Genomic DNA, 9,925 nt, shown 5'->3' on the forward strand with positions numbered 1-9,925 from the left:
ATCTCCCCAAAACAGCAACGCTTGGGCCGTACCCAGAGCTGAGTATGGAGCTGTGATATCAATTAATTGGCAGTTTAGCAGTGCCCAGAATCGTTCTTGGGCAGCACCCAGCTCCTTTGTTCAAAGCTCCATCGTGTCTGAACGTGATGCCAGGCTCTGCTTCCCTCCCCTCTGCCCCTACCCCAAGTACAGAGGAGAAATAAACAGTAGCACAACGGTCAGCAGAAGAGAATATATTGTTATCTAATTAAAAATACAGCAAAATTAAATACAGCAAAAACGCAGGAGTAAGGAGCCATTATTTTACAGCACAACACACACTGAAATGCTGCACGGTAACATTAAAGCATCTGGGACTGTAACAAACTTACAGCACATGAGAGTCTGAGAACATTTTTCCAAGAACTTCAAACTAAACAAAGAACAGAACAAATAAACAGGAGACAGGTGTTCAGAATGGTTTTAAAGAAAGACTTTTTTTTTTTTTAAGGAGGAGGAAAAAAAAAAAAATAAACGGAAAGAAACAACCAAACAGAAACCAGAAGCAAAACAGGGATTTTTCTAGAGCCCTCCAGGGAGGACCCTTCACAGCAAGATTTCCCCCGGTCAGTGCACACAGACAACTCCACCGGTTTGGGATTTGGCAGCCACGGAAAGCCAGCAGCAGAGCTTCTCAGGAGCTGCCAACAACAACAGCATCCACTACCAGCATCTTTTCCACCCAGACAGCAAAGTCCTAGGGCAGCAAATATGGCTTGGAACAGGAGAATCCCTCCCCTCTCCGACCCACTCAGACCCCCGAGCCCTGGGGTCTCCCCAGCCCCATGCTCTGCTTGCACCACCCCTGGGGTTCCCTTTGGGGCAGACACAGAACAGGAGCAGAAACCTTCCCCAGACACACCCCACAAGCAGAAACCTTCCCCACATCGCAGCCAGCTCCTGCCTGTGTCCAGCTCCGGCCTTGGCGAGCCCAGCTGCCATCCTCACGTCCTCACCAGGGCTCCCACCTCTCCAGGAGCTCCAGGGCACTTCCTGACACTCCCACCAGCCCCACCAAGCACCTTCTCCTTCCAGAGCTCCAGCTCCTCACACACCAGGTACAAGGGAGCCTTTTGAGCTCCTGCTCTGAAGGACACACACGTGTTACAACAGCCACATTCCGTTGCTCACTTCCCTCCAACCTCATTCAAGTGATTTCAGGTTCAAAGACCAAAATCCTTGGATTTTTCCATAGAGGGGACAGAGCAAAACATACAGGGAAAAGACAGGATTTAGGCACCAGCTTCCCAACTGGAAATAAATCCTTTGCAATTCCACACAGAAAACAAGACAGAAGTATTCCTTCTTCCCGCTAAAAGAGGCAAACGATGCCTTCACTGATATTTAAAAACTGTTTTCCATTGCAAAGTCCCCTATCTCTCTCCAGATAAAAAGTTAAAATCTGACTTGGTGCACAGTAAAACTTCTCCCAAATCCCTGGCAGTTTTATTCCCAGTAGCCAGCAGAAGACGACAGCAGCAGAGGAAACGTCCCCAAAGGCTCTTGGCATCCCTGCAGGACCACAAAAGCACCTGTACAGGATCTACAGCAACAGCACAGAGAAGGTCAAGAGCTCAGATTTTATTGACACACACGAGCAGGGAGCAAAGCCTCAGGACTGGATGCACTTGCCAAAGGACTGACAAGTGGCTGGGCCACTGGTCCTTCCTTTCCCAGAGTCTCCAGGTGAGACTTTGGGCCCAGCAGGTACCAGATCATGAGGAAAGGCTCCTGTGACACCCCAAGTCCACTCAGACAGATGGATTCCAGCTCGAGTCACCAAGGCTGACCCCGGGACTGGGTTGGGAGGGGAGAGACTACTGGGAGCGACATAAATAATACAGCAGGGTAGAGGGGCAAAATATTAATTAAAATGATTTTATAATGTGAGACTTTGGGCCCAGCAGGTACCAGATCATGAGGAAAGGCTCCTGTGACACCCCAAGTCCACTCAGACAGATGGATTCCAGCTCGAGTCACCAAGGCTGACCCCGGGACTGGGTTGGGAGGGGAGAGACTACTGGGAGCGACATAAATAATACAGCAGGGTAGAGGGGCAAAATATTAATTAAAATGATTTTATAATTTATTAGGAGGTTAAATAGTAAATAAGTCTCTGGATCTTCCACTCTCAGCAGGTGCCAAGACTTCACATTTTCCTGTGTCGGGAGATTCTGTACACCCTTCTTTCGACGGATGACAAAGCCAGAAACAGAATGTTGAGGACAGGGGGGTAAAAGAGAGGGGCTTGACACTGAGAAAGGGACCAGAATAAAAGATAAAATACTGTGCCGTCATCTTGTGCAGATCGAAGCTTCTCCCAGCAGCTGCAGCCTCCAAAGAGTTCAAAGATAAGGAAGGGCTGTTTGGGTACCTTCTCCCCCTTCAGTGCCACTCCTCCCCAAGAGAGAAAGGCCCAGCTCAGCACTGCAAACTTATCTCCGAGAGAACCTGTTTTTGAAAGCTTTGATAGTCTTTGCCATCATTGGTGCAATTTCTGCAAAAGAGAAAGAAAAAAAAAACAAACCTCACCACTGAATCAAACAAAAAAGGCCCCCACATGAAAGCAAAAGCGACAGACTAAGAGCTGAGAGCGACTCAAAGCTGCAGCCCTGGCAGACACGAGTGTTTGAGCAGGGCCCATCAGAGTTTTCAGGTCACAGGCTGAGGAGAAGGCACTGCTGTCTGCACTGCACCAACACAGATCCCTGGTGAAACCCTCCCTGCTCCCTTCCCAAGAGAGCTGCACTCCAATTCCAACAGCTGGACAGACACAGGGCAGCAAAGGCAGAGGCTCTGCCTCACTGCTACCATTAGGACAGGCTGATAGTCAGCTCTGAGCAGGTGAATCCGATGTTTACCTTTGCTTTTCCTCATGCAAGAAACTTGAACAGATTTCTTAGAGAGAGGAGAGATACCAACATCAACCCTCCTGCACAGCCTGGAATTCTCCCAAAGCAGAGGCAGCTGCTTGGGAAGGAGGAGCTCTGAGATGGGATGTCCTGCAGGTTGTACTTACTCTTCACTGCGGGTTTCCTGGGGTCGTAGGAGGAGAAGGTGCTACCTGAAGATGGGACCGAGTGGGCACTGCTGGTGCTGGGCCCGTCGTAGGACTGCTCGTCACTCGCCCGAGCGTGGCTTTTGCTGGATGTGTACAGGACTGGTTTTATTCTGGAACAGACACAGGACAGGCATTTCCATAAAGGGCTCATCCTGGTTTGAGGCAATTCTCCAGACACAAGCCACGTTTGTAACAGCGCAGTGGCTGATGCAACGCGGAACCAGCAGGGACCTGGATCTCTGCGCTTCCCAGCGGGAAACAGGCTATTACAGTTACAAGTTTCCCTGCAAAAGGAGCTCCCAGACACACAGTATCATTCCCTGAGCTTCAGGGGCCAGAGCAGCAACTGCTACAGAGAAACACTCACTTGGTCTTCTCTGGCAGAAGAGGGCCTCCAGTTCCAAACTTCTCCTGTCTCCTCCGTACGTCCCGAGGGGGCTTCACCGCAGAGTTCACAAATGCCATCTTGGCCACTCTCCCTGCAACAGGACAGAGGGAAACATCACTTAGATCCAGCTGTCTAAAAAGGAGGCTCCTCACTGCTTGTCTTACTACTGACAGTTCATCCACCTCTCCACAATCCATCCATTCCAAAGAAATAGTGACAGTCTCCTTCCCAAGGTCTGAACCTCTTGCAGTGAGAAATCAGACTGATCGGCTCAGCAGTTCTCATTATGTTCATCCAAAAAGCGGGAATGCTTCCCCCCCCCTGGTTTTGGAGCAGCCATGTGGAACAGGAGGTGCCTCTGCAGCCCTACACATCCTTGCTGTAAAAAGTTGCCCTGCATCAACACCACCATGGCAGAAAGCAAGACACCGCTAAACCCCAAAGCAAAGGCAAGCACACAGAGCTAAGCAACTCCTAAACTGGACTGGTTTTAAGCCCAAACCCCTTCCCTGAGCCCCACCTTTGGGTTTGTTAGCGTGGGCAGAGCCGATGTTCCGTGCCAGCATGAGCAGGCGCTGCTCGCGCGCGTCGTGCAGCCGCAGGTACATCTCCCGCCACGACTCGAACTCCTCGGGCTTCTCGTTCTTGAAGTCTCGCAGGCAGTGGTTGTGCCACAGCTGATCCGTGTCCTCCACCAGCACCTGAAGCAAACCCACACAGAGCTGGGATCCCTCCTGACTCCCTCCAGTCCCCTCTCCCGCGGCACCAGCTCAGTGCTGGTGTCACTGGAATTCCAGCAGGGCCAGCTTGCAGCTAAGCCAGGAACTCAGGGCTTGCAAAAGCCACCTCTTGCTATGAAAAAGCTTTGTTTACTATTCTGCTCTTGCAGGTGAGGACACCCCTGCACATCACATCCCTTCTCCCAAGGCACTCACGTGGTTACATTCCTCGATGCGATACAGCTGCTCCGGGGTGCACCTCTCCAATACCGGCTCCAGCACGGAGAAAGGGACACCACCCACTTCATAGATCGCTAGAGAGAAGCAAGAAGCACAGGGTATTACTTATCCTGCTCCTTCCTTGCCAAGGAAAGGGCTTGACACCTTGAAACACAGGGGAAAAACTGCAGTGTTGCACAACACCATGGAGGATGAGGGGAGGAGAAAGGAACCTCATGCACCAATACCTCCAGGTTAAGAAATATCTGTGCAAGCTCTGTTTGCCACAATTTCCAGTGCTTTAGCACTGCCTGAAAACATTGTGGGTGCTGATTCCTGCAGCACCTGAGCTTCCAGTGGGATTTGTCCCGTATTAGTAACAAGGGGAACTGCTGGGGTCTGTACAAACAAGTTGCCAAAATTTCAGTGCACCTGCACAGTGACTCTGAGACAAGGAAAGGTACTTACAGTCGATGTTGTTGCTGAGGACCCTGATACACTGCTGGTACAGGGACATCATCTTTGGGAGGTAGGCAGTTTTGGAGCCAGAGTACACCTGCATTTTGGAATTTAACCGTCGGCCTGTGAAACCCGCTTCGCTCTCCTCCACTGGCGAGGACACTGCTGTGGAGGGAAATGCTTGGAGTGAGCAGAGGACAGAGAAAAAAAAGAGCCTGTGCTGATGAATGGCACAGGAGGCACAAGTTGGAGTCACCCAGAAGCAACCTAAAGGGCAAAGTCTTCTCCAAGAGACCTGCAGGGCAAGCTCAGGAAGGACAAGTCCAAAGCCCAAGCCCCAAAGAAGGGTCAGTGAAGGACTCTTCTCATTTCTGATGGAGCACGTAGGAAGCAGCTGCCTTTTCTCCCTGAAACCTCTGCCCTTGGCAGACCCCAACAGAAAGACTTGAACCCAGCCAGCATCTGCTCCCGCTCTCTCCCACAATGTGACTCATTCCAAACCCATTTTCCTGCCCAACATACCTTTCCTTTTTGTCTGGGAGCAGGTGATGGACTCAATCGAGGGAAGAGGACGATAATTGGCCTGGATGGGGGGCAGGGGGATGTCTGGTAATGTTGGTACCACATCTAAAATTATCTGGAAGGAAAGGAGGTACATGGAATAAGACAGGAATGCAGCAGAATGTGACCTTCCACCAGCGTACAAACAGCACTGAACTGGGGGGGGTTTTGCATATTTTGAATAAATCACTCAAAACTGATCAGTTTGCACCACTGAACAACCTCATGTGGTAACTGCCAATAGGAAGAAGCCAAAATTTGGGATCTGGATCACTCAGCACTCTCCAGAAAGAGCCACCACATTTTTAACCAATTCAGAACAAGCTGAAGCACTTCCTTGATCACAAACACTCATTTACCAGTTCTGCCTCTTTTCCTCATTCTGCAAAAAACTGCAGCGGTGGAGGAGAAGGGAACCTCAGAAACTGAGGGAAACTGAAAACTTTGATATGAAGTTTTATGAAGCATTTATCAGAAGGAATGGCAAAGCAGGGTTTAAAATGCTGTTAAACATTATAAAAACCACTTTATGAAGAGCCAAGTGTTTCCAAGTTGAGTAAAAAGATGAAACAGTAAAGGTTTTTGCATATTAGTCCCTATTTATATACCAAACCCTGGCACCCATGTGACAAAGGATCTGTACAGAAATATTGCTCATTTTCCAAGCTTTCACAAAAGAAGGTTTGTCTTCTGGAATGAGCTGCCTTGTACCACCAGTTCTCTCCCATTTCTGGACACCAGAAAAGGTCCATTTTAGAGAAGCATAAATACTTGAGAGGGGAGACACAGGAACCCTGTCAGCAGGAGATGCACTGCAAACTGGGCTGGATTCTAAGCTCCCATCCACAGATACTCTGCTTTCTCACCGAGTGCATCATGTCCAATACTCTTTCACACCAGTATTTAACTGAAGGTTCTCTCTTTTACTCTCCCTATTTTTGAATAAACATAAAATAATAAAACATAAAATCCACCCACTGCATTTCTTTCTCCCCCCCTTCACCCACTTTTCCAATGGGAAAACTAACAAGGCAGAGGACTGAGAGCAGCTGGTCCCACCTTTTTTTTTCACTCTCAGATCCTTCCAAACCTTACCCTCTTTGGTTTAGGAGGCTCTGGGGGTTTCTTCTCTGCCTTTTTCTCACTTGTTCTCTTGTGGCTTGAACTCTTCTGACTGGAGCTCGAGCTGTTGGTGCCGGCTTTGGATCCGTTCTGCTTGCTGTGCCCTCGGTCTTTGTCCCCAGCTGACCCAGCCACGGGTTTGACCACTTTCTTTTTCTTTTTCTGGGGCTGGTCGTAGCTGAGGTACGACTCAAAGGACATAGTAGGTTGTTCAAACTCATCCTCTGCTTCCCCCTCCCCAGAATTTGAGGAAAAACCCACTGATTTTTTGTCCACCTCGGAGATTTTGCGTTTCCCCTCCGAAGACTTTAAGCTCCCAGAACCCCCCTTTTCCTTGATCCTATTGCCTGAGTCACTCTCAGCTTTCCGTTTCTCTGCGTTAGAGCTCTCCAGGCCCTGCTTGGACTTTTCCAATTTGCTCTTCTCAGAGTCCCGATGCTTTTGCTTCTTGACGTGGTTGTCCAAAGACTCCTCCGAGTGTGGCAACGAGTGTGACTTCTCCTTCCTGGAGGTGCCGCTTTCCCGATTCTTCTCCTTTTTGGTGCTCTCCGACGTCCTCTGCTTCTCCTTGCCGGCCGCTGCCACGGGGGATTCTCGGAGATGCTCTTTGAAGGAGGCCTTGTGCAACCTCTCTGGGCTGAAGGCAGAGGTCCTGTCATCCTCTCTGCCATCGAGCCGCTGCTTCTTGTGCGAGGATTTGTGCTCTTTGCTCCGACTCGCGCTGCCTTTGTCGCAGAAATCGCCGGAGCTCCGCTCCCGGCCTGCCCCAAGCTTCTCCTGGAAGCTGTGGCCTTTGCTGGCTTTCCGATGGAATAGTGTTGGTTCTTCCTGCTCCTCAGAGGCATAAGGGTCTGTGTCCACATCCTGAGGGCTCTCACTGGGCTCAGGTGACACAGCTTGTCCACAGTCCGAGTACTCCTGATCTGAAGAGAGCACCGGGGAGGATCTGCCCCAACCCTTCCCCTGGTGGCTGCTATAGCTGTAAGTCTCATGTGCTCTCTCAGGCCTAGGATATCTTTTGGACTTCTTTTCCCTATGATCTGGGCTATAAGACTGGCTGCAAGAAGGCTGGAAGGGTTCTGAGTAATCCTGATCAGCTTCCTCATCCTCTCTGAGGGAGGATTCCTGATGCCTTTTGCTCGAGCTGCTCCTCTCATAGTCACGGTCTTCAGAGTCTAGGTTATTTCTGAAGGGAGAAGAAACCAAAAAGAGTTAGACTAAAACTGCCCAGTATGAATGAAAAGAGCCATTCCCTGGAGTGGAACACCTCTTACAGAAGACCAAGGCTGTATTTGGTGGCAAAAATCCCACTAAATCTCTAAGGAGCAGCAGCAATCAGGGATTTAAAAACTGCATTTCTAGTGCAAGAATCGATGGAGCACTTTTATTAGGACTAGAAACAGCTGTGTACAGAACCTTCTCCGTGCCTACACACTCCTGGCTGTGTGACACTGTGGGAAATGTCCCCCAGTTCAACATGTGGGAATACCACTCATTTAAATTCCCATTAATAACTGGGCCTTTACCACCCAAACCTTTTTGATCTCACTGCTGAGTTCACAGCTTTGTTACTGCCACATGCCTGCTAGCAACAACTTCCAGTTTCCACAGGATTCTGGCTCATAAAAGCATTCTTTCAAATTACTTGGGCCTAGAACTTCCTGTCTTCAGAATCACAAAATGGGAAGCAAGCAGATTGCATCTTTTGCTTTATTAAGGGCACTTTTTTTGGCATCTCCTGTTAATGTCTTCATCAAACTGCAAATTCTTGAAAGTTGGCCCCAACTTCCACATGAAACTGCAGCTCTCAGCATCCCAACACTCCAGAGCCAGCAAAGGCAGGAAGTTTCTGCCAAAACAAGGCAAAACCCCCAGGCAGAGTTTGCATATTGGTTTTACAAGTTTTTCCAGAGCCTTGGCCAGAGAGGTTTAAAATATCCACTGAGAAAACATTCCCAAAGCTCATCCATGGGCTTCACTCACCGCTCTGCCTCCTGGGCCACCGGCACCAGCTTCTTCCACCTGGCCACAAGGTCCTTGGCAAAGTCTCCCACGAGCTCGTGTTTCCTTAGGCTGTTCACAGTCTTCCCCACTCCTGTCTCCTTCATGAGAGAGCCACGAATCCATCTTAGCAAAACAGGAATTCTCACCCCTGCTAAACTCCCTAAAGAGTGACTGAAGGCAACACACTCCCTACTGCTGCAAGGGAGAAGGTTCCTTGCTCTAACAGCAAGGATATCACTTTTATTATGTTCTCAGCTGACTTTATACCATTCACTACATGTAAATCAAAGTCTTAATTCTACCTTAGTCAAACACTAATTATTCGTATTAATTACCCAAGTCAGTATTTACCATGAGAGTCGGCAAATTTGAAGACAGAAGCCATTAAAAACTGTAAGGATTAGCACTTCCTCATTTACTGCTGATTTGTTATTGCTGGGATCTGCTCCAACTCTCATATCCCAGTCAGGTGTTAAGCTTTTGGGAGAACTGAGGATGACAAACTGTCCTCCATGGCTTCCCACCTGCCCTGGCACGCTCCTTCCCCGTGCCTGGCACCTCCAGAACCTTATCACAATCACAGCCGTGACACTGGGCTGTAGCAGGTGGCCGAGGTGACACACCCAGCTCCAGGGAAAGCAGCACTTCCGTGGAAAACAGCTCTCCCTGGGACTCGGCAGACACGATGAAAAGCCCGAGAGATTTCACAGCTCTTACCACGAGAATGTCAACTGTGATGGGTAACTCTGACAGCCTCTTCAGACTCTTCAGCAGCTGTGGAGACAAGAGGAGAAGTGTTCAGCGTTATCACACGGAACCACAGACAGGGATTAGGGAGGAAGAAAATGCTGCACTGCCTGAGAGCTCGTGAGGAAGATCCAAGTGCCTGACAGCTGCTGTCTTGCTCCAAAAAAGCTCCTGAGAAGCTGAACACGAGGGCCAACTGCAAAAAAATCTTGTCTCTGCCCACAAGAACCCACCTGAAAGTTTTGTAACGCACTCAAATATTAACGTTTGCTTCACATGGGACTGCAACTTAAATCTGGCTCAAAGCACCGGGAACAGAAACACACAGCAAGAGGAAGAAAGGACTGGGAAGCCTGTGACTGTCTGAAGGTGGTGGTGGAATCACCCCTTGGCAAGAAGGGTGGGAACAAAACAAAATAAAAAGGGGAAGGGAGATCTCTAGATGCTCCTAAAGACCTAAGAGGGGAACCTGTGTCTCCACTGCCAATAGGCTCTTTTCAATCAGGTGCTAAAACAGCACCTGATCCCTTCCAAATTCCAAATTCCCTCCCTCTTGCTCCACTCTTTTCTCTTCCCTTCACCTCCACACACCCCAAGCAAGACCCT

General features: G+C 49.4%; 1 protein-coding gene across 1 annotated transcript; it reads right to left on the reverse strand.

Moving 5' to 3' along the window:
- Window positions 1-2,103: 2,103 nt before the first annotated feature.
- TCEB3 (transcription elongation factor B subunit 3) lies at window positions 2,104-9,370 on the reverse strand (the record flags this gene model as incomplete). The annotated part of the gene is made up of 10 exons (XM_017736249.1): window positions 2,104-2,536; window positions 3,059-3,210; window positions 3,468-3,579; window positions 4,009-4,189; window positions 4,424-4,521; window positions 4,895-5,050; window positions 5,408-5,522; window positions 6,542-7,754; window positions 8,552-8,670; window positions 9,290-9,370. Coding segments are annotated over 10 exons (2,289 nt in total), but the record flags the coding sequence as incomplete, so codon positions are not given.
- Window positions 9,371-9,925: the final 555 nt, after the last annotated feature.

This window comes from Corvus brachyrhynchos, unplaced genomic scaffold (assembly GCF_000691975.1).
Source record: "Corvus brachyrhynchos isolate BGI_N302 unplaced genomic scaffold, ASM69197v1 scaffold65, whole genome shotgun sequence".
NCBI lineage: Eukaryota > Metazoa > Chordata > Aves > Passeriformes > Corvidae > Corvus > Corvus brachyrhynchos.